At 44.2% G+C, this 25214-nt stretch overlaps 1 protein-coding gene across 1 annotated transcript; it reads left to right on the forward strand.

Annotated features, from left to right (window-relative positions):
• Window positions 1–1298: 1298 nt before the first annotated feature.
• On the forward strand, window positions 1299–21703 carry LOC144820079 (uncharacterized). The gene is made up of 3 exons (XM_078677732.1): window positions 1299–1386; window positions 18893–19399; window positions 21210–21703. The coding sequence occupies exons 1-3, from the start codon at window positions 1341–1343 to the stop codon at window positions 21701–21703; spliced, it is 1047 nt and encodes a 348-aa protein (XP_078533858.1). The 5' UTR covers window positions 1299–1340.
• Window positions 21704–25214: the final 3511 nt, after the last annotated feature.

Here is a 25214-nt window from a genome sequence, read left to right on the forward strand (position 1 = left end):
AAAATCATTATTACAAGTATACAGTTATCCATACAGTCACTCACACAATCATTCTGTCTTATGTATACTTATTTATATACAACAACTGACATATACACTGCCTTTTATTTTTCTAGTTTGTTGGACCTGTACCTTTGAGAAATATATTTGCTCATCACCACACCCATAAAGAGATTCCCTCACCCAAACTGTTAGAACATGTAGTTTTAACTTCATATATCTACTGAATCAACTATTCACAAATCTTTGGACAGTCACACCCCCCCACCGAACCACACACACTTTCACACTCCCATACAAATACTCAGTTAACTAATCAATAACTAATATAGACTTTCACATAGCTAGTAACCAACTGTAGAATCAGTTTACACAACAACTGACAAAGTGATACAGATATTCACACAGTTTAGTCACTATCCACTATATTTAGTGAGACATTATAAATTGATCAAGTAAACAGTCAATTACACTGCTACTAAATCCTCCATCCAAATATTCATTTATATATAACCACTCATTCTTCAATGTAAATTGCTATATATAATGCATATTTAAATAACAAAGCAAACCACATTCACTGGATGATGTCATCAGTGATGTCATCAGTGATGTCATTTGAGATGTCATCAGTGATGTCACTGACCATGTCATGAATGATCTAATATGTGACATCATCAGCAGTGGATTGCGGGTGCGCGAAATATAGTTAGTACAACTAACTAATTAGGAGCAATTTCATTGGTTTTGTATGAGTAAAATGTCCAGCTAACTATAACACCACTAAAACTTATAGTTTTTTTGAGTGAATTTCAAAGGTTTTTTAAAAACTAATTCCTAACTATATAACTCCTGAAACCTATGGTTTTTTCAGTGAATATATATATATATATATACATATATCCACGGTAGCACCCCTCCGCTGAAGAAAGGTGAGAAGCCACACAGGGGAAACCTGTTGGAGGCTTTTTAATGAGAGCAATGCGGCATAATGCATTTCGGCGCAACATGCGCCTTCCTCAGATGCCACTTAGAACACAGTCTCTGATGTCCCACACCTTTAATTGCCTCCTGGTGTGCTCCCATTCATCGAGGAGCACCTCCCCTTGATCACATGTCAGCATACCTGCTGCAGCACGATGGAAAAACTACAGGTCCCAGAGTTCTCTGTATCCGGACTGGCTTTGCTGGGGGAAAAATTATATATATATCATATATATTTATATGTGTGTATACATATAAGAATCTACTGCTTGAATCTTTAACCTAAGTTAAAAATTATGTTCTGACTGTTTTTCAGGAGCTGGGATTCCTCCACCTGAGTGAAACAAAGCAAAGGCATGGATTCCACACATCTCTGTTCCTTTCTTCTTACTGTCATCACAGGTTAGTGACTTCACATGTGAGATGTCACACAAATGTGCATAAGTAACTATGAATGCTCACCAGAGGGATTAAACACCAGGTAATTAACCGTGCTAGATGGACACGCGAGATGAACAGTCCAACCCTATAAATCATAGACCATTGCAAAGCCCGCTCATTCTACCTATTTGTATTCTGGTGTAGCCACATTAAAGTGCAATCACATATTTGTTTATGGTAAAATGATTTATTTAATAAATGAAAAGACTTTGGTTGAATATAGGGAGCTGAGAAATAGTCAGTGGAAAATAAGCTGGTTAGTTTTACAAAAATATGGGGCTTATTTATGAGAGGGTGGTGTAATATTTGCACCATGCCACATGGGACATGTGTGACGCAACACTCTCAGTCAGATTTATAGAACCACTCAAGCCACTTTACATGGCTCTGAGTGGCTTCACAAATCCGGAGTAATGCACCACAGTGCAAATTGCTGTGTTGTGTTACTTTGCCCTAGGAAGGAATTCTATGGGCTTTGACTGGACGTTCTCATGCAACTCCCATGGATGTTGACACATCCCCATATTTACAAGAACTTGTAAACCTGGGGATGCACCAAAGTCTTACACCTTCCCAGTGGAGGCATAACAAGGAGAAACATCTCTATTTCTCCTAATTTCTACATCTTTCTGTGTGATGAATTCTGCAGCACACTTAAAAAGAGGAATCTGCCTCCCAGGATTGTTTTTGGACATGAAGTTATCCTTTCCTGCATGAAAACAACATTTTCCTGTCTGACAGTGCAGTGATGCTAGGTGATATGCTGCACTGTGTCAAGTGCTCATAAATGAGCCCCTATATTCAGAGATATCTTCTTTTGCTTTAACAAGTGTTAAACCTGAAACGTTGTTCTAAACAAGCATGTCCTGGTATATTACTTTGTAATTCATATAACATATTCCCTGGGATGGCATTTCCCTTGAGTATAATTGTACAAAGTGTTGATTTACATAATCTAGCCTGATGCACAAAAACATATATATTTTTTCTCTCTTGACTATTATCCTCCCTCCCTCTCTTTCGAGTATGGTTGTGATCTGGTCAAATACCTACTCTGGAAGGACAGTAAATCTAGCCCATTTCAGACAATCCAGCACACTGAACAAAAACATGGTAACAGTACCTTTAAGAAGGTGATGAAAGAGCTCTTATAATATAGTCCACTCAGCACAAAAGTGGGCATGAGACCGATGTGACACCCCCTTTACATAAACTGGATTCTGAGTCTTCTGTCAGCGTCCACTGGAGCTGCTCTTCCCACTCTTTTGTCATCTTGACTGGGTACATGTTAATGTAAATCTATACATTTGCAGGTCCTTCATTTGCACCTCTATTACTGTTTGTTATCCATTTCATCTACATTCTTATTTTTCTAAGTCTGCAGACTGTTGAGAAGTGAATTGCAAAGTGATTTCTCAGCACCATGTTCGGCCTCCCTGCTCATCCTTGCTCCCTTATCAAGTTTCCATTGCTGTACCTGCAAGGGGAGGGGGCTCTTCTTCTCCTCGTGACCAACCCCTTCACAGCACAAGCCAACTTCCTCTAAAAATAGGGCTAAAAATTAACAATAATGGGAACAGGCTAAAAAACACTAATGGACTCTGTGAGTGAGTGCCTTCTGGGGCTCTTGCATGCCACTGGGGGAAATAGACCGGGGACCCGCTTCAGATGCTTTAGATGGACTTAATATGATGATCCACAGGCATTTAGCTTGAATGTGCTTCTTTACATGCTCTATCATAGATTATGCCAAGTGCTTGGTTGTTTTCAATGGTGTGGTGGGCATTATATCGAACTTCAAAATAAAAAGATAAATGTTTCAAAGACTCCCAGTTTCCTACTACCCATGCATCAACATCTTAACAGACACAGCAGATACAAACACTGTCCACAATCATGACACAGGTATAACAGGTAGAGCACACTTCCCCAATCCATTCCTCCTCCTGCTCCCTTGAGCCCACCAGTTTTGGAAATTCTCCTGCCCCATTTTCCACCTTGAAAGTTCACTTAGTCTTGTATTTGACCTCTATCAATACCCGGAATGGGGATGTGCCTGCTAGAAGTCTTTGAATGCCTAGAAACCGATGATAATATGAGTGCTCTGTCATGTGTTTAGTGCGTGGCCCATTTTAGCTTTCTCTTTTAGCCTAACTATGCAGGACACAGGCCGTATTTGTGTTGCACACGGTCTTATATAAACACATTTGACTGTGTGCCATATTTTATTTCAACACAGAACCACTGGCTGTTGAATTTGCTTTCTGTTCTTTCCTGGGATTCAGTCTGAACACAGCCAACAAAGGTCAAACACCAATGTCCTTTATTGTTATGTTGTGGACAGGCACTAACACCTAGGCACAACACAGATATGCAGCTGTTTCTAGGAACGTGTACACCTTGTCATATGGGTATGCACAGTAATCTAAAACCCACATGGAGAGTGATTTGTTCTGAGATAGGATCAAGGTTGTATCTGAGATGTAGAACGTTCATCTATGTATGCTAAGGCACCGGGACTGCTACTAATCCCAGAGATCCTTGCTGATTAATCAGTTTGCTTCTGTAGAAGTGGTGGGTTAGGCTAATCTGTGTTATAATAAAACAGGGCTTTCCATAACATATGGGTTACTGACTATGTTGATTGTATTTTTCAAAGGCAGTTGTTTTCTTATAGTGGCACATATACTGCCTTCTAAAGCACAATAGTTTAAATAAACATTTCAATCTTCCTTCATGACTCCTTCATTTTTTTAATTGAGTATGAGTACGAGTGTGTACGGGAAAGGAGGTGTCCTGTCACTGCGATCCCGACGAGTGTCAGGAGTGTCTTGTTCTGTAGTGTCAATCAACTTGTTCCTCTGTATTTGACTAGGAGGGCAAGTAAAACACTATAACTAGTTGGACTCGTGGTCATGGTACTAAGGTGCTATGGTGACTCAGTCCCTATCTATTAAAGTTCTATGTTCATAAGCATGGTTCTGTTCCTGAGCAGAATCCATGCAGTTTCCTTTGGGCAGCCTAATCAGTCCTTTAACAAGTACACTGCCCAGTCATGTGAAAATCTGTATTTTCATGAATCAAAGCATTAGTAAATCCATTCATGAGTTCTGAATCATTTTTTATGAATTGCTATCATTAATGTGTCACTCCGGTACCTAACTCTTGTCAAGAATAGCTGCAACCAAAGGTCAAACTCTAGGAGCAGGAGTGGGCAGAACATACTTTCTTCCATGTGTAGAGCATGTATCTTTCATACAATTGATGTGGACTATTTGAGTTATGCCTTGCAGTCACTTGCATTATGATTGAATGGTACGCTTCATGTGAAAAAGCAATGCAAAGGACATATTTAAAAAGAAGTGATGTCAAACATCACTGTAAGCAATGTTGCTGCGCTGAATTTTGTTAAATTGAGATATTAGAATTGTTGCTGCTAGACATGCCTCATCTTAGATGATTTCCCTAAAACGTTTTGCTGACTTGTCTCCTGTTTTATGCAGATTCTCTCTTTTTGGCCTGAGAACTCTGGGCATATTCTCACTGTTTTTTTGTTTTTTTTAAAATATATTTTATTTCCACAGTTCAACAATAATAGATAAAGCAAAAACAAGAATTGCAGCCATAGTAAAAATAATAAAATGATAGCAAGATATAAAATAAACAGATAAACACAGAGGCCTTACATCATGCATTCATGTGAGCGGACACAACCTCCCATATATACATTCCTAATTTTCGTTTTCTTGCCCCCTTTATTGAGTACAAACTTAATTCTAAGTTGGCTAATTTATACATTTTAGCACGCCACACCTCAAACATTGGAGGATCGGGACAAAGGCAGTCCCCGGCTATACATAAACATTGCTACAAAGAAAAAATAGCGATGTTTATAAAAAGCATTCCCTCTGCTGACTACTTTCCCCATCCCTAAAAGCATTAAGGCAGATTTAATATTAAGTGGTGACCCAATAATGATTGATAAATACTTTTCAATATCCTGTAGGTGCGTATTCAGTTTAACACAACTAAAAAATATATGCACACTCTCTGCATTATCGCCCCTGCATCGAAAACATTTACCATCATAACGATCTTCCCACTCGTGCATACGTGCAGGAGTGTAATATAGATTAAATAAAGTTTTGAAAATTTTTACTTTTAGATTTGCAGATAAAAAAACTTCATTCGACCTTGCAATTGCATCTTCTATTGATACATCAGTTTCGGTTTCTCCCAGTGTCACAGCCCATTGTGCATTATGTTTCTCCAAGTCATCCTTTTTAAATGAAGATAATATTTCACCTTGAGATTTGATGGGCTCAATAAGGGGATTTGGATTCAAGTTTCTACGAGTAAGGAAATCCCGGATTTGAAGGAACTTAAACAATTGTGAGTGAGGCAGATGATATTGCCTTGTCAAATCTTCATACTGCTTAATAAGTCCCCCTTCTACATATAAATCTCCTATCTGACATATACCCTTGTCTCTCCAACCAACGGCCACCCTGTCGCAAAATATTATTGGGAGAAATTTTGAAGCATTCACAGGAGTATAATATGGTAGGCCTTCTAGCTCAGTTAATTTACGTATTTTCCTCTATATTTTAACAGCTGCTTCCAAGACCTTAAACCTAGTCCTTTTATAATAACTCCCATCAATTTCTATAAACAAACATCGTTTTACCTCTGATCCTTAAATTAACTGAAACATTGAAGGTGCTTCTGGTGGTGCTGACATCCTCTCCAATCAATAATACAGACATTTTCTGCAAAAAACAAACATATTAATACAAAACAAAATCAGGTGTTGCTAAGCCAACCCTTATTGGAAGCATCATAAATCTAATAGCTTGGCAAGTTTTACCAGGGGCCCAAAGAAATTTAGAGCAAAGTGACTGTAAGTTTTGCAGTTGAGTTGGCGTTATTTCAAGTGGTATAGATCTAAATAAATATAATACCCTCGGAAGAACATTCATCTTTAAAATGTTCCCTCGACCTATAAAGGTAAAATGTAGCCTACCCCATCTCTCCCAAGAATCTGCAATATTACGAAGTAATGCCCCCCAATTAGCATCTACTTATTCTGTCATTGATGTTCTGATTTTTACACCCAGGTATGTAGCTTCAGCGACCACTCTGGAATCGTGTAGTGCAACATTATCTGTACATACAAGTTGCGTTTTGGTGACATTCAGCTTATAACCCGACACCTGACCAAATTCAAGTGCTAACCGTTCAATCTCTAAAAGTGCAGTAGCCGGGTTCTCAGATATCACCGCAATGTCATCTGCATATGAAAATACTTAATGGGGGATATCACATACAAAAAAGGTCTTAATCATATGACTCCTAGAAAGCATATCAACAAAAGGATTAATATATAAAGTGAAAAGTAAAGGGGAGCAGGGACATCCCGGTCTCGTACCTCTAGTGATTTTTACTACCTCTGAAGTCGATCCCATGACCGCTATTTTAGCTACTGGCGTAGCATACAGAACCTGCAGAGCGGTCATAAAACATTTCCGAAATCCCACAATTTCCATTAATCTCCATAAATAATCCCACTCCACATGATCGATTGCTTTTTCTACGTCTAATAGAATTAACCCTAAATGTCGCTTCTCGACATGAAAAATATCAACCAAGGTAATCACTTTATCAGCGCTGGGAAACCTACGGGTAGCTGAGCGCTTAAGAAATGTAATAATAAATAAATAAATAAATATTGATATGTGACACTGTGCCCCTCCCGGGGATATATCCATGCGATACTAACAAAGCAATTACATTAGAGGGATGCTTAGCTAAGATTTTGGAGTATATTTGCTGTCACAATTCAAGAGTGATATAGGATGATATGAGCCGGGTAGCTCTGGATCTTTGCCCTTCTTGCTAAAAACAACAATTGTAGCTTCATCCCAAGATTTAGGAGCCAACCCCATTTGAGCTGCCCTAAACGTTGCCAACATCATTTCCTTCAAATGATCAAAAAAAGGTTGTATATCTCTCCAGGGCCAGCTGCTTTCCCCATTGCTAGAGCCTTAACTGCAATTTCTAGCTCTTCCATAGTGATTGGGGTGTCAAGCTGAGCTGCCGCCTCTGGGTCTAGTTCAGGAAAAGCCCCAGTCTGCATGAATTTTACTCCTACTGCCCCCCCTTGCTGATGTGTATAAAGATTAGTGTAAAACTGATGAAAAATGGCCAAGATCCCTTCCGGGTCAGAACTTAACATCCCTGCACTATTCTTTAATCCTGTAATAGGGCGGGTAGCTTCATTTATATGCAGTTTGAGGGCAAGACATCTCCCAACTGCCTCCCCATATTTATGACATTGCTTTCTATAGATCAAGTATTTTCTTGCATTCTCTTTGTCCCAAACTCCCCTTATTTTAGCCCTTTTTTTGGCCACATCATCCTCTAAATCTAAGATACTACTCTGATGTGCTATACCCTGAGTCAATTTCTCTTCTGCCCTTTTCAGATCAGAATAAAGACCCTCTAACTACCCTTTGAGGTTTTTTTGGTGAGACAGCCCAAAACTCAACACTTCACCCCTGGAACAAGCCTTGAACGTGTCCCATACAATAACAACACAAGCCGAGTCCCTGTTATTGTCAAAAAAGTACATTAACCACCTGGAAATATGATCAGTAAAATTGTTGTTAACACATAGCTTCTGGTCAAAGGAAAGATTTTTGGATCCTACAGGCTCTCCCCAGCCTGTCATTGTTAATACAATGGGGGCATGATCCGAAGAAATTATAGGACAGTTCTGCATTCCCGCCCTCACCTACTTAAAAAAAAATAATGTAATTGCACCATTTTTTAATGGGGAAAACAATAAAAAAGTATATCCTGGGACGGCTGGGAATTGTTTACCCCATGTATCTATCAACCCGTGATCCTTTAGTACATTATACAGAGCCTTAAAAACCTGAGGTTTTCGTCCTCTATAAGTTTTAGGCCCCACAAAATCCTGATTAGTTAAATCAATATTTATATCTCCACAAATAATTAATGGGGTTGGCCACATTGCAAGCTCTATATTTAATTCTTCTAAAATTGTCGCCAATGCTAAGTTAGATCCATAAAAAGTGCATAGAGTAAAACTTCTGATTCGCCCAGCAAATTCAACTATGGCCTAACGACCAAGTTTACCTGTCAAACTTCGCCTAAACATGTAGGCATTGGGTTTCGCTAAAATCGCAACCCCACGGATAATTACTGATTGCTGCAAAGCAACAACTACAGAGAATCCCAAATCAGATAACAAGTGACGTTTACTCCATGGCAAATGCATCTCTTGGAGGTATACAAGATCCCAGTGAATATTGCTTAGCTCGGCAGCAATCCTCCTTCTTTTATTAATGTTGCTAAGGCTGGAAACATTTAGGGAGCATATTTTAATTCCTCTAGAAACCATGGAACAGCCAAGTTAAATTTGCAATTGGTAGCAAAATACCCTTTTTTTATATAACAAAATGCACACCACCCTCCTAATACATTTTCCATTTTTTTAAAGTTTTTACCTGGCTGAAGCTATGAATTTTCCCCCCTTTTTGCCCCAACACCGTGACCCTTCCACCCTCCCAGACACCCCCTCCCTCATTCTCCCCTCCTCCCTTTAACAAGGCTTTAGGACTTATGGTCCTGCAGATGTCAGCTGCCGTGATCCCATTCCCATGCCCACAAGCCACCCACACATTCCTCCATTCGGGACAGAGAGAAGCCAACTCCGACCCAAAGCACCTCACACTACTTTTTAGATAGAGGAAAAAAGAAATGGAAATAATCACCATCTGTTAATCCTAATCTCAAAAAAGAAAGGTAAATAAGAGAAGAAAGAAAGGTTGAGGACACACATAATCTGAGATATATATACGCCCATTATTCGACCACTTAACACTATATCTCTAAATACTATTCAGATACTCTTTAGCTGGTCCCCCAATTGTAAAGAAACGTGTGCACTCATGGAAGACAATCTTCAGCTTTGCAGGGTTCATTAAGTAGGCCTGCGCCCCTTTGACCTGAAACGGCGTGATTAGCTGCCAAAGCTGGCAGTGGTTCTCCATAGTGTATCTACAAAAGTCAGGTCGTACAAAAAACTCAAAGCCAGGACCTACTCTCTTCTTATCGGGGCGGGCCAACTTAAAAACCTCCTCCCGGGTCAGAAAGCTATTAAAAGAAATTAGAAATGCAATCATCAGTTTGTCCACCAGATTGTCCAGCACGCAACCGATTATTGAAAGGGAACCGATGCGCTCTCTCGATCTCCCTATCCCAATCCCATTTACTTAGCTCTGGGAATGCATTTTTAAATAAATCAACTATAAACTTGCGAGAATCCTGCCCCTCCTTTCCTTCCGGAATCTGTAAAACTCGCAAGTTGTTCCTGCGTGCTAGATTTTCAAAATCAGCCATCTTCCACTGCGTGTCCTCCTTTATTGCCTGCAATGACTCGGTCACAACCTTCTGTTGTGCGACTTCGTCCTCTAGGTTCGATATCTGAGATTCTGCCTCATTGAATCTGGACATAAAATCAGCTTGTGATTTAGCCAGCCAACGAACAGAGTTCTGCAATTTATGACACAGATTCTGGATTCTTTGGCTCTCCTCTCTCGTTTCCTCATGTAAGGACATTATTGACTGATAAATCAATGATAAAGATATTTCATCTTCCAAATGTTCTGCAGAATCAACCACAACTTGGTAATGGCGGCCGTGATCGCCCTCATTATCTGTTATCGTTTCAGGTTTTTTACAAACTTTGTGAGAGCTACCCTCAGCCATGTCAATGGAATCATCCAGGCAAACACTGCTGTGAGCGCTCCCGCCAGTCATATTCATTTGCTGGGCATACTGTAAAGCTCGCAGGATGAAGATAACGATTGTACAGACATAGAGTAAAAGTCTCCGGATTCGGCATCCTGTAATTGCCTTTGACCTCCTCCTGAAGATATAACAGGATTGAGTTTATTACCACCTTTACTACCGTCGTTACTGCCATGCTGTAAGTTATGAATGTCTGCATCAATAATCACGGAGGTTTAAGGCTTCATATCAGCCTCAATTAATAGACTGGGGCAAACCTGCGCCATTACTGCATTATTGTTCAGGATCCCACTAACACCTACGGCTGATACGAACATCTCTGCTTCACCGAGGGCTGGTGTTTGTAACTCACTTTCAGCAGTAGACTGCACGTTTTTCTCCTTAGACTTGTTCTTTGTAGCAGAGAAAATCACAGGCATAGTTTTTTTTATCAGCGCCACCCCCTTTTACTTTAATGTTTTCCAAGTCATTTTTGGCATTTTTAGCGTTTTTAAGCAGGCTGGCCAAGTTTGTCTTGCTCACCTCACCCATGCCGCTTGCACCTTGCTCCTCCAGGACTCCGGGTCTTCCCCTTACTCCTTTCGGCGGCATGTCTTCAGCGCTCCCAACACCGTACCTCCCGTAAATCGCCACCGGTGTGAGCACCGGTGTGAGCACTCAGAGCAATCAGAGCTCCAACGAGGGAGAGCCTGCCTCCACGTCACCGCCTGTGAGACTCTCCGCATTCACCGCTCCAGGCACACTTGAAGCACTCTAGACGTCCCTCGGCACAAAGAAAAGGTCACCAGCGGTGGCCGCCGTGCTCCGCCCGCGCCCACGTCCGGTTCAACACATCCACTGCACCAATGCGCAAAAGTACAGGTTTGCTCCAATATGCTTCAGCACCCTCTTCAGCATCCTGCAACGACCACCAGCCGCCGTTTATTTAGTCGCGTCCACCTCTCCGTCCTAATACTATTGTAGCTTGTGGGCTGAGCTGGGAGAGGTCAGCTTACACGTCCACTTGCGTGGGTACCAGGTTGCCTCTGTAATGCAGTGTGAAAGTGCACACGCCCTTCCTACACCCACTTGGAAGGGGTGCTTACCTGATTGGTTTAGCTTCTGTAAAAACGTATACCACATACCTTAGGCAGGTTCCGCGCTGGTTGCTAGCAGGCCCCAGCACTGATTGGCCCACCCACAAGAATAGGCTTTCAAACATGCTGCATGCTAGCCAGTACAGATCTGTGGGTGCACAATTGCATTTAGGCTCAGGGTGGCATTTCTAACTCATTAGCCGTTACTGAGTGGGCCTTCTACTACCACTGGAGCACCTCTTGTAGAAGCTCTGAGGGGTGCAGCAAGTGGTAGGCTAAGACAAAGCAGATACCCATGTGTGTTCCATGCCTCCTAAGTAGGGAAAACCCATGTGGGTTTCCCCTACCTAGGAGGTCATGTGTTCCCATGGGACACCATCAGGGTTTTGTTGATTCTCCTTTAGTGTCCTGAGGGCTCTGGGCACTTCCCCACTGCAGTTGCAGTGTGAAAGGGCGTGTGCCTTTCCTGCACATGTTAGGAAATTGTGTTGACATGGTGTTTTTAAATATGTGTCAGGCCTGTGTGGGTGTGTACTTGTATCTATGGTGTGTTTAAACATGTGTTAAGCCTGCCACTGCAGGTCTGTGTGTGCACCATAGCATTTATGTTCTTTTTCTAAGCCACTGGCCAAACCTGAAGGGACCTTTCACTATCACTAGAACACCCCTGGGGTAAGTCTTAAGGGTTAAAGTAAGTGGTTTGTGAAAAGAAGGACAGGTAAACATATGTGCTATCTTCCCACATAGTAAAGAATACTCATGTTTGTTGTCCCTCTACCTATGAGGTTTGCTCTTCCCATAAATTCACATTGAGAAATAGGTGACATTTCCTAAGTCTACAATAAAGGTTTGCAATCGAGTAGACTCATAATGTTAAAGGTGGATTTGTTGTTCATAGCTTAGAAATGCCCCTTCAAGAAAGAGGGGTGATGCCCCTAAACCATCCCACGATGCTTGTTTCCAGGCCAGGGAGGGCCTCGACCTGGCAGCTCATGCTGGGGTGTTCCCATGGGGAACTGGGCAGGGGCGTAACACAGGCCCCTGCAGCCCCCGCGGTGCAGTGGGGCCTGAAGCTCCAGGGGGCCCCCTCGGCATACCGTGCAGGGGGCCCCCTCAATTTTTGTTACGCCAGTGGAACTGGGTCAAGACTTATTTGCATATGGCTGGGTTTAAACTGAAAAGTCGTGGGGGCAAACAATTATGGATTTAGGCTCAGATCTCTGTAATGGGGTATGTGTTTAACATTTTTATTTTCTTCATTTATTTATAAAGTTTTGTATAGCACGAACATGACCCTAGCGGGTATCAGAGCGCTGTACATTTCATTAGATGGATACATGAGAAAGTTGAAGAGGTAATATACATATATTTGGTTAGCGAGGTAAGCAGGGGTAGATAATAGAACATAGTGTGATATCAATAAAATCCTGGATATTAAAGAGGTAGGTCGCAATATGCAACCCATTAGGAATCAGCCATCACAGGGATGGTGGCTGCTAGGTTCAACAGACCATCATATCTGTGATTACTTTTAATAAAGATTTTTTTTAAATGCAGCCCCTTTTTCCTAAATAGAAACAGGATCTGTTTAAAAAAGAAGAGTAGGCAGTGCCAAGTCTTAAAAAGTATATGCTTTCTTTTTCAAAGGTAAGGGGTCCTATAGGCACCCCTTCTCATTTGCAAATAGTTTACCACCTCCTTTAAGGAGTTTGTAAAATATGAATGTTTTGTGACCGTAAACATTCCTGCATCCCGTTCAGATTAATTTTTTGGAAGGGAAGCCTTAAACATACACCGTTCAAATACCAAATGAAAAACACATATTTCGATTCAGTAATGTGTTTTTGAATCACAACTTGTGTTTTTTTACATATATAAAAGCATTGGTTCCTTCAAAATTGGCCCGATCGGCTATTTCCAACTGCAAAAATGATTCGTACATGTGGCCCTAAAACTCAAACAAAATAGTGGTACTGGCCTCTTAGTTCAGCCATTTATGTGGGGCCGAGTTGGAACTGAAATCAAGAGGCTTTCCACATACCCTGCAGGTACCTGCTCTGAATGCAAAGCACACACCGTGACCCCCTGCTGAAAGTGCCCTGATGTCGGCACCAGGACAAATTTGGCACATTTCACTGGGGTTAATGTGGTGTTGCGCTCTAGTCGTCGCACGTCACGTCACAACGTGACGTGCTGGTGGCCATATTGTGGCTGTGCGCGCATCGCGCATGAGAGGCGCGAAAGCCGAGAGAAACGGCAGATCGGCTCGGCGGTCTTTAGGTAGGGAAAAGTGAATAAATACAGTTAGACAGCAACAACGTGTGGAGTATTTATTGGGAGTAACCCCATACATTACAATGGCGATGAGGATGGGATCCTGAACCCCTGCACACCATAGGGGACAAAATTGGCAACAAGAACACACCAAGGGAAACATCTCTATTACCGGTGGACAGAAGATCCCCAGCAGGAAGCAGGGCAACGGTGCCTGGCGGCCAAGGAAAGCACATGGTCAAAGAGAGTCCAACAAGCTACCACACGAGGTACCTACCCTAAAGAGCGTGGCAGAGCCCAACCCACCCCAGAGGGAAAAGACAAGTCGCAAGGGGTGGAGTGAATAGACCCAAGAGAGATAAAGCAAAGCGCGCCAGATCACACAGCAAACTGCAGAACGAGGAGAACCGCGCTGGCTGCCTTAAGAAAGGGCGAGGGGGCAGACACAGAAAGTCCCCAGTCACAATCTGATAAACAAGAGCAAGATAACACACCGGGCAGTCCCAGAAGTCAAGGGAACACACAACCCACGATCAAAAGCGAGAAGATGAGTGCGCAAGCGGGATACGCGATGGCGCCAGTGGAATTCCTGCCCAGACCAGGAGAACCACTAATGAAGTGGGAGGACTGGAGAGAGTACATTGACAACTTCATAGGGGTTTTAGAAGACGAAAACGAGGAACAGTTCAACCCCAAGAGAGAAAAACGTATCCTACTACTCAACTTAGGGCCGGAAGGACTCAGAATTGACAAAAGCCTAGTGCCTAAACAAAGAGGAAGCACGGACGACGATGTGTATGCCCACGCCATTGATGACCTGAACGAACACTACAGGCCGGCAGTGTGCATATCAGTAGACCGGTTCAATTTCCAACAAAGGAAACAACGCCCAGGTGAAACAAAAGAGGAATACGTGGCGGCCCTGAAGAAACTAGCGTCCACATGCAAATATGACACATGGGAAGAAGAATTCATCAAGGATCAGGTGGTAATGCACACCACGAGCACTGCGGTGCAGGACAAGCTGTGGGCCAGCGGGGACACCACGCTGAAGGAAGTGATGGTGATAGTTAAGAGGGCAGAGTTGGCGCGCAGGTGTGCGGAGGCGACAAAAAAAAGAGATGGCGCCCAGCACCATGGTAAACAAAGTTGACGAAGAAGAGCCCCGCAGAGACAACAAGTACAAAGGCTCGTCGATGAAGGGGCCCTACAAATGGCTAGGCAACCCGGGTCCTACTGGAAAACAGGCGGGGAGCAACAAGAAGTCATGCTACAGATGCGGGAGCTGGTCCCATGAGGCACACGACAGGAAGTGCCCTGCGTTCCGCGCCAAATGTATGTACTGTGGCATCGTGGGCCACTATGAGAAGGTGTGTCGGAGGAAGTCTGCTAAAGGCATGGTGAAATACATTGGCCAAGAAAGTGAAGAACAAGATGAAGGCACAGAGGAGGACGTTGTCACGGTACTTTGCATTTATGACCAAGTGTTGAGCGTGAATGGCGGATGAACGACGAAACCTGTACTGGAAATGTCGATAGGGGGTGTACCGATAAGCATAGTGGCTGACACGGGCTCGCCATACACCCTTGTCCAGAGAGCAGTGTGGAATGAGAGCTTCGCACCACATCTAGGCCCAGAACTGGAGAAACTGGACATCCGCCCAGTCACATACAATGGGGACCGCATACCCATGGCAGGATTCAGACCATTAAAATTTGAGTTCAAAGGCCGTTCCGCCTTCTGCAAGCTCTACATATCGGAGAGAGGACCCTCGGTGCTAGGATGGCTGGACCAAGGCGACCTGGGCATCAAGTTGGATCCAGGGGGAAAAGAACAGATACTACTCACCGAACTGGAATCCTGGCCAGATCTTGACAAATGGAAGAGTGAGTACCCCAAAGTATTCGGAGGCACGGTAGGAAGGATGGAGAAATTCTCACACAAGATAATCCTGAAGGAGGAAGCGGTACCAGTCGCCCACAAAGTGAGAAATGTGCCCTTGGCAGTGAGAGATGCCGTACAGGAAGAGCTACAGGACTTAGAAAAAAAAGGGATCATTGAACCTATCACATGTGCGGAGTGGCTAGCGCCATTGGTGGTAATTATGAAACCAAGTGGGAAGGTCAGGCTGTGTGTTGACCTGCGCGAGTTGAACAAGAACATTGTGGTGGAGAAGTTCCCCTTGCCTAGAATCGAGGAAATGCTGGCCAAGACCAGGGGAATCAAGTGGTACTCCACTATAGACTTGACCTCAGCCTACCATCAGATTGCACTACACCCAGAGAGCCGCAAATTAACATCGTTCATCACCCCATTCGGGTGCAATCAGTTCCGCCGTATGCCGTTCGGGCTAGCCTCGGCGGCTGCGGAGTTCCAGAAACTGATGCACCAACTGTTTAAAGACATGGAGGGTGTCCGGTATTTTCAGGACGACATCCTGGTAATGGGGCGAGACAAACCTGACCATGATGTGAAACTCAGCAAGGTACTGAAGATCCTGGAGGGCAAGGGCCTCACAGCAGAATGGACCAAGTGCAGGATAGGAATGGAGTCGGTGACCTACTTAGGGCACGAAATAGGGGTGCGGGGAGTGACCCCGAAAGCAGAGAATGTGAAGGCTATTTGTGAAGCGCCACCGCCCACCAACAAAGAGGAGGTCAGATCATTTTTGGGCATGGCGGAGTACTACAGCAAGTTTTTGCAGCACTTCGCCACCAAGACACATCACATGAGGCAGCTGACGAGAGACAGTACGGAGTTCCGCTGGACGGAGGAAGCGCAAAGTGAATTTGAAGTCATCAAAAGGGAGGTGGTAGGGGCAGTACCACTCCAAGGATACGACCCCCAGGGGAAGACAGTACTTACCACTGATGCCAGTGACAAGGGGCTGGGTGCTGTCTTGATGCAAGACCGAGGTCAAGGCAGGATGGAGACACTTAGCTTTGCATCCCGCACACTGAGCGAAACGGAAAAAAAATACAGCGTAATAGAAAAAGAAATGCTGGCAGTCGTGTGGGCAATGACCAGATTCAGGCAATTCCTGTGGGGCACACGGTTCCAATTGAAAACGGATCATAAGCCCTTACTTAAAGTACTAACGTCCAGCAGCCACGCTAGTGCAACGCCCAGGATCTCAAAAATGACCCTAAAACTGCTAGAATTCAGATATGATGTAGAATTCATCCCAGGCAGCAGGAACAGAGTGGTGGACTATCTGAGTAGGGTGGCAGCCATGGAGTGGAACGAGGAAGACCAAGCAGGAATGGAAGAATTGGTGGCACTCACGGAAGACCAGGAAAGAGTAATAGGAAATCAAGAGTGGAAAAAAGCGTATGATGAAGACCAGACCATAAAGGAAGTGAAATCATACATCACAAAGGGATGGCCAGACAAGAGGCAGACCAGTGAGGACCTCAAACCATACTACGAGGTCAGGGAGGAGTTGTCGATGGACGACCAAGGAGTGTTCGTGTACAGGGGGGAGAAGGTCATCCCCCCGGCAGACATCATCCCCAAGTTATTAAGCATGCTCCACGAAGGACATTTGGGGATAGGAAAAATGAAGCTGAGGACCAAGCAAAATTACTGGTGGCCAGGAATGGACGTAAGGGCCGAGACACATGTCAGGGAATGCTCACAGTGCCAAGGGGCAGATAAAACACTCAAACGACTACGCCCGGCTATAGGAAAATTCGACCCTCCGCAGAATCTGTGGGAGGAGTTGTCAGTGGATATCCTGGGCCCGATCCTGGACGTACACGGAGTCCCCAAATATGTGTGCGTCCTCATGGATAGGTATTCGAAATGGCCAGAGTTGAGAGTAGATGAAGCGATGGATACAGAGATCATCATAAAGTTCCTGTCTGACACCTTTGTGAGGGAAGGTATCCCAAAGTCCATCCTGAGCGACAATGGCCCCCAATTCAGTTCAGAAAAATGGAGCAACTTCATGCAGAGGAATGGTATCCTAGCCAAACACACGTCTATCTACCATCCAGCTGGAAATGGACTAGTAGAGCGATTTAACAGAGTTGTGATGGGATCGGTCCAGGCAGCTATCTCCAACAACAAAGACTGGGAAAGGGAGATGTGGCACATGGTATGGGCGTACAGAATCACCCCCACAAGGACTGGATATAGCCCCTTCCAGATTTAGAGGGGTCATGAACCATTCACTCGGGACAACCGCGTATGGAAGGAAAAAACCATAACGAGCGAGTGGTCCCCAGCAGTGGTGCAAGCAAATTTGGAAAAGGCACAAGCCATCTACTCGAGACACTACAACAACCGAAGAAACGTGAAAGAGACAGGTCTGGAAAAAGGCGAATGGGTGCGAGTGAAGTTGGCCACGCTACAAAGAAAGGGAGATAGCAAGTACAGTAAGCCTATGCAGGTCACGGAAGTGTTAGGCAGAGCGGCTCTGCTAAGCGATGGAAACGTGTGGTCCCAGGATCGCGTGGGAAGATGCAACAGAGTTCTACGATGGGACCAAGGTGGAGCAGACCTAGAAGACATGGAGGAAGGAAACACGGAGCAGGAGCAAGCGGAAGTGGAACTGGACGAGAGAACAGGAGAACAGCAGGAGGAGAGAGCTGACGACAGCATCCAGGGGGCTGAGAGGGAAAGAGACATGAGGAGACGAGATGGAAGCGCAGCCACGCGTGGCAATGGAGGAGCGGGCATATAGACTCAAGAAAAGGAGACTCTGTCCACTCTGGTGAGACTGACCCGAAGGGGAAGAGCGGTGGTGAAACCGGCAAGATTTCGAGACTTTGACATGGACAGCGGACTGTGAGTTAACAGTTTCATTGTTTGGAAAAAGGGGAGATATGTGGTGTTGCGCTCTAGTCGTCGCACGTCACGTAACGACGTGACGTGCTGGCGGCCATTTTGTGGCTGCGCGCGCATCGCGCATGAGAGGCGCGAAAGCCGAGAGAAACGGCAGATCGGCTCGGCGCTCTTTAGGTAGGGAAAAGTGAATAAATACAGTTAGACAGCAACAACGTGTGGAGTATTTATTGGGAGTAACCCCATATATTACAGTTAACCAAATCTTTTCTTGCAATAGCTGCCAGATCCAAGATCCAGACGGATCCCCTTCATTCCAGCACTATTTTGAAGCCTGAAATGTCTTAGTTTTGTCAGTTGTAAAATATTCTCAATCTGTACAGTAGTATTCTTGTATTCTGACATCCTCCCCATCTAAAAATATTGTAAAACACGACTGCCTCATCATGGACAGATCTCTAACCTTTGTTCTTCTCTTCTCCCCTTTAAGGTACAGTGTTTCCAGGTCACGTTCTGGCTTACATTGCGGTTACAGACAAGAGTTATGAACAGGCTGTTCTGCCATACTTTGTGAATGGCCTAAAACCCTTGATGGTTGTGGCTGAAACCTTGCTGACCAGCACCGACCTAGAGCAGGGCATTGAAAATGTTCGCCAACCCCTAGAGTGGTCTTACAGAAGTATGTCAAAGGCAGAACAGTCATCCCTGGCACAAGTTAGAGCTTTGAGCGCAGATGTGGAAAAGCGCTTAGAAGTGATAAACCGTCTGAATGATGACCAGAAGGCGCTACTAGCTCGAGAACAAGATCTTAAAGTGAAACTCTCTGGACAGCAAGGGCAGGAGTCCATTGCCACACAGCAACTAGAAGCAGCAAAGGATGCCCTCAAGAATGTAGATAATGCTCTAGACAGCGCGATTCGAGCATGGCACTCTGCAGAGGATCAAAGGGATGTGGGCCTTGCCCTGGTAGTAGTTCCTATAATTGGATCAATAGCAGGTATATATTGCTCTTGGCTCGCATTGAATGTCATAAAAGAAATAATACACACACATGCATATCATATAGTCACAGACAATTGTCTGATTTATTCCCTGTTTTCTCCTTGTCTTTGGGACCTTGTCGCAGCGCGGGGACGCACAGATTTGTGCAACCAGGCGCTTTATAAGTTTAAATTGATTGATTGATTGATTGACAACACTCAGATAAAAACCCAGGGCCAGAATTTCAAGGATTTTTTGCAACGCAGCGCAACATAAAAAGTTGCTGCGCTGTCTTTGGTGAGAGCTGAACTGTGCCATATCTGCAAAGAATTGGCGCCGTAATGCAGGCTCCATGTGCTGTCACTCTCTCTGCAGCACAGCATCAAGACAGGCACACTTGCACTCTAGGATATGGGTAAGTGAGTTTTGGGGAAGTTAGTTTTTTGTTAAGTAAGGATTTCCTTCCTGCCCATAAACTATGCGTTAGTGCAATTTCCTTGGTTTGTGGGTGCTGCAAATTGCAGCACACATGCAGGGAGGTGGAAAGGAGGAAACACAAATAAGTCTCTCGTAATGCCAGTCTCGTGGAGGTGTAAATCCATTTAAACACGTCTGGGTTGATATGAATCCATTGGTGGATGCACAGGAATGTCCATGCACCTTACATTGAACACTCCTTTGATGTAAATTAATGCAACAACTCGTCCTTTGCATTGATTTAGAACTGCCATCCTAGAATGTGTATGGAGTCTGTGTTTACAAAAGTAACACAAACTTAACGCAAAATGTGCGCACATCTGGTCCCTGGCTTCTAACACACACTTTCACATAGACCGGCATATCACACAGAAAGACATATTCACATAAACTCACCAAGCTCACACTAATACAGGTTTGTTTTGTGCACGGTTACCAGTTCTGCACAGAAGCAGTCCTGCCTGTAATGCAGACGCCCTTGCACTAAGATTCATGGCTTTCCACCATGGCTGTAAGCTACACAAAGTGTACTAGCTCAAGAAGAGAGCAGAAATGTTGTATATCTTTGTAAATATAGACCATTTCTTCTGTATCCATTTCCCACAAAGCAGTACAGTACAGAATCCTTGCCTGCTGCCCAGCATTGCATTGAAGTTTAGTAACATCCAATGTTTCAATAAGAAATAATCAAGGCAGGTGAGCTATCACCGCTAAAAGCCACAAATACAAAGTGACCTTATTCTTACATTGTATACTTCCCTCCAGCTAGAGCATTATTTTATTTTTTACATGATTTATGGTGCAGACCATGCACTTGAGGGTTATAAGGGCACCCCCTCCCCTACTTTGTGCTGTTTAGTAATCAGAGCAGTGCATTCTGTCTTATTCACTGCAGTGCAGTCAGTGGTTTCTAAACAGGGCTGGAAGAGGGAACAGTGCCTCTATTTTTAAAAACACATAGCAGATTAAACTTATTTAAACGTAGAGAGACTGCTCCCTTTTCGAGCCCTGTTTAGAAACCAACCACTGCTGGGTGATTGCACCAGTAGAGCAGCAGAATTTATCAGTAATTAGGCATAACAAAAGTAAAGCAGAATTTCCAAATTCCACTGGCAGAAATAAAAAATCCACCCAGGCCCAATATTAACAGTTAGCATGTTATCTTTGAAGCAAACCATGAAATCTTTTATCTTTTAAAGAAGGTTCCTCGTACCCAAATTTGCAATAACATGCTTTATATATAATTGCATGGCCTGAATAATCTCATAATTTATCATGTATAATTATTCACACACTTCAGTGTTACAGTGTGCCAATAAACATGCAATCTTTTTTCCCATTTCTGTTAGGTGCTATCATAATCCATAAAGCAGATGCAGCCATTGAACATGCTGTTAAAGAAGCTAGAGAAGCTCAACGTATGAAGGACATATACAAGGCTGCTGTGGAAAAGTATGAATCTGAGCTTCAATCCTACAGGGAGGAAATCCGTCACACCGAAAGGACCATTTCAGCCAACACCGTACACATTAAAGCCCTCCAACGGGACTTAAACTCAGAAAGGCTGTCGTTTCAAAAGTTGAAAAACTTCCTCATCCCATTGAGGAAATGCACCACTTTGCTGAGCATCTTGGCTGGCAAGACCGGTGCAGCAAGCATGTTCGCTGAGTTCAGTGGGTCACTTGATGATCTGCTGGGAGTCTTGGATGAAATAATAGTGACCTTACGCCCATTGGTTGAAAATAGTGCAGATTACTCAATCCTGGTCTTTTCTAGATTACCAGACATCATACATAAGCTAGAAGATGCTAACCGTAGGTTGAAGGACGCTGCAGCATCCTAAAGCAGTGCGTTCCAATAATAGTGCTGTGTGTGACAATCCCTGTAATCTGCTACTTTATGTGCATTTTGCTCTGCGATACCTTTAGGTGAAGCTCCCATATCTCCTAAGTGTCCCTACTTAATTGTGCTAGTTTAACAGGTCCTCTAGCCTAAATATGGCAAAACATCAAGCACCATATCAATCCCCTGCATGTACCCCCTTTTCCTCATTAAATAGAAACATGCAATCCCATTTAACTCTTCTTCAGTCAATGAATATAGAAGACATATCAGCATATTGACAATATCAATCCACCTTCATTTCTTGCACCTACACCTTCCCATACAATCCAGCAAATATAAGTCTCACATTCTGATTTCTCTCAGCTCTCACCATCATATTGAACTCCTTCAAAACTACTTTTTGTATATAAAGGGCTGCATTACAATATTTTGTCATAGAGCAGCTCTGCAAACCTCCCTACTGTTGTATGGCTGAAGAAAAGAGTAGGAATGTGCTGTATCTATCAGATACAAAAAGAACATTTGATTGACAGAATGTTGAACAATGTCAAACATTTACAGATAGAGAGATACAGATACAGGCCTAAATCCATATTTTTTTATTCCCTTGCCACTCCAGTTTAAACCTGGCCAAATGCAAATCAAAATAGACCCTGTTGCCCATGGTAACAGTCCAGCCCGGACTGCCAGGCTATGTCCTACCGGGACTGTAAACAAGAATCCTGGGACCAGTGTTGGGGTTTCTCCCTTCATCAGCCAGGCTAGCTTGACTCCAGTGGCATCAAGAGCAAGGGACCATCATTTGGGCATATCCGTCCCACTCGGGTGACAAATACAAAAAGAACAATTGATGGGCAGAATGTTTTTTTTTGCTCTACTTACCATTCCAGTTTAAACCCAGCCATATGTAAGTCTTGAGCCTGTTAACTATGGTAACAGTCCAGCTTGAAGTGTCATGCCACCTCATCCCTGGGATGGAAATAAGCATCTTGGGACCGGTTTTGGAATTTTACCTGTCATCAGCCAGGCTAGCTTGACTCCAGTGGCATGGAGAGCAGGGGACCAATACCTGGGCATACCAGTCCCACTCAGGATGATAAATACAAAAAGAACAGGTGACGTGCTGAATGTCGAACAATATCAAACATTCACCCCAATTCAGTAATCCGGGCCTAAATCCATCGTTTTTTTTCTCCCCAAGCCATTCCAGTTTAAAACCAGCCATATGCGAGCAGGGCAAACCACCAGGGGAGTGTTCATCATACCGCCCCATATCACTGTTGAATGTGGAGGTAAAACTCCTAACAACGATCCTGGCATTGCGACTGAGAAAAATGATAACAGACCTGGTCCACCTGGATCAGACGGGCTTCCTGCCAGACAGGGCAACTAGGCACAACTTGAGGAGGACACATAACTGGTTGATGAATATGTGTGCTCGTAAGGATCCCCATGAATTTCTCTCCCTAGACGCTAAAAGGCGTTTGACACGGTGCACTGGCCCTTTTCAGATGGAGTGTTGCTAAAGTTTTGATTCGGCCCGAAGTTTCGGAAAAGGGTTAATCTTCTTTATACGGATCCGTGAGCGAGGGTCAAGGTTAATGGAGTGCTATCTGGGGACTTCCCTATAAGGAGAGGGACCCTTCATGGATGCCCACTGTCACTGTTATTGTTCGCCCTTACCCTGGAAGTGGTGGCATGCAAAATACGGCAAAGATAGATAGATAACGGGCTTTAAAATTGACCAAGATGATGGTTATGAAGAGAAAATTTCACTATAAGTGGCTGACATCCTTTTATATATCACAACTCCGGAGGTCTCGATACCGTGCTTGTTCACTTTGTTGGGCCAATATGGGTCACGCTCAGGCTATAATATAAATTGGCACAAGTCGGTCCTGTACATCCCCAGGGGTGAAAGCCTGGGGCCGGCTTTACCCGCGGTGCTACGGGTGAATTCCGAAGGGTTCACATACTTAGGGATCTATATGACGAGCGACTGTTCTATCTCGTATATTAAAAATATTCAACGAGTTCTCACGAAATGTTGCGGAGGACATGCTCAGATGGAAGATCCTCCCCCTCACAATACTAGGACGGGCGTAAATGTATACAATGATCACTCTGCCGCGGCTCCTGTATGCATTGCAAAATTAGTACTTCCACCTTCCTCAACAGGTTTTTATAGAGATAAACGAGGGGCTCAGAGCATTGCTTTGGTTGGGAAAACAGCCTAGGAGAGCCCTGGAGACCCTACAGAGGAACCAATATTATAGGGGGATCTCCCTACCCAATATTGAGGCATACTATTGGGCAGAGCACCTGGCGCCGATAAATGACTGGCTACATGCCCCGGCAGATCACTCCACATATAGACTGGAGAGGGGGGAATTGGAACGTCGTACATGTCTATACTACATATATGGTGGTAGGCGGAAAGAAGTGCTACTATCCGTGACACGGGTGACTGTAGAGTTGTGGGACAGGGCAACAGGAAGGATTGGCTGGCAGTACAAACCATCGAGACAAACCCCAATATGGCACTTCACGTGGCTACGGGAACTACATAAGTTGAGAGGGTTCAAAAGGTGGGACGACATAGGTATTTCAGTATTGGGTGACCTCCAGAAGCAGGGCGCTAAGAAGTCCTTCCAGGTGTTGCGGGCGGAATACGGTTTGCACCACACTCAGTTTCTGAAGTATGCGTAAGTACGCCACGCTTGGCAGGCAGAAGAGGCGCTTTCTGACCCCTTGCTGGAGTATGCTCCGCTAGAGGGTCGCCTGCTGCAGGACCAGGTTCCGGCTAAGTTAGTTTCTTTGACTTACAAAACCCTGCTTAAAAATATGCCTGACGGACTTGTGAAACTGAAAAGTGCGTGGGAATTGAATCTGGGGGAGATGGATACGCTTGACTGGGAGACTGCCCTGATGCACCCTAGGGAAGTGGCAATAAAATCCCGACTCCGACTCATCCAATTCAACATTTTTCATAGAGTTTACTACGATAGATATCGCCTGCATCGGATGGGGCGAGCCAGTGATCCTAATTGTCTACGATGTGGACATGCCGAGAGAAGCTTTTATCATACCATCTGGGAATGTGGGGTCCTCCAGAGCTACTGGGCCAAGTTATTGAGGGAGCTCGGTGAAATACTTGAAACAACCCTACCGTTGGAGCCTAAATTGGTCTTATTGGGGATAACGAGCGAAGTGGACTTGCCTCAACCTCATCTAATTTTTCTAACACTGGAATTAGTGGTGGCCCAGAGGGATGTGGCTCGGGCCTGGGGAGACCCGAACCACCCAAGACTTGACGACTGGAAAAGGGGTTTGGATATTTATATGGCAGCCCAAAGGGTTACCTATCAGGCTAGAGGTTGGCCGAAGAAGTTTAATAGAGTATGGGGGAAATGGCGACGTTATTATGGCCTGGATGGGGGGCTTTGAGGGGGTGAGTTGTCCTACTTGCAGCCCTGACTTTCTGGGGAGGGACTTGGATGCAGCTACAT

This window comes from Lissotriton helveticus, chromosome 2_1, assembly GCF_964261635.1.
Source record: "Lissotriton helveticus chromosome 2_1, aLisHel1.1, whole genome shotgun sequence".
Classification (NCBI taxonomy): domain Eukaryota; kingdom Metazoa; phylum Chordata; class Amphibia; order Caudata; family Salamandridae; genus Lissotriton; species Lissotriton helveticus.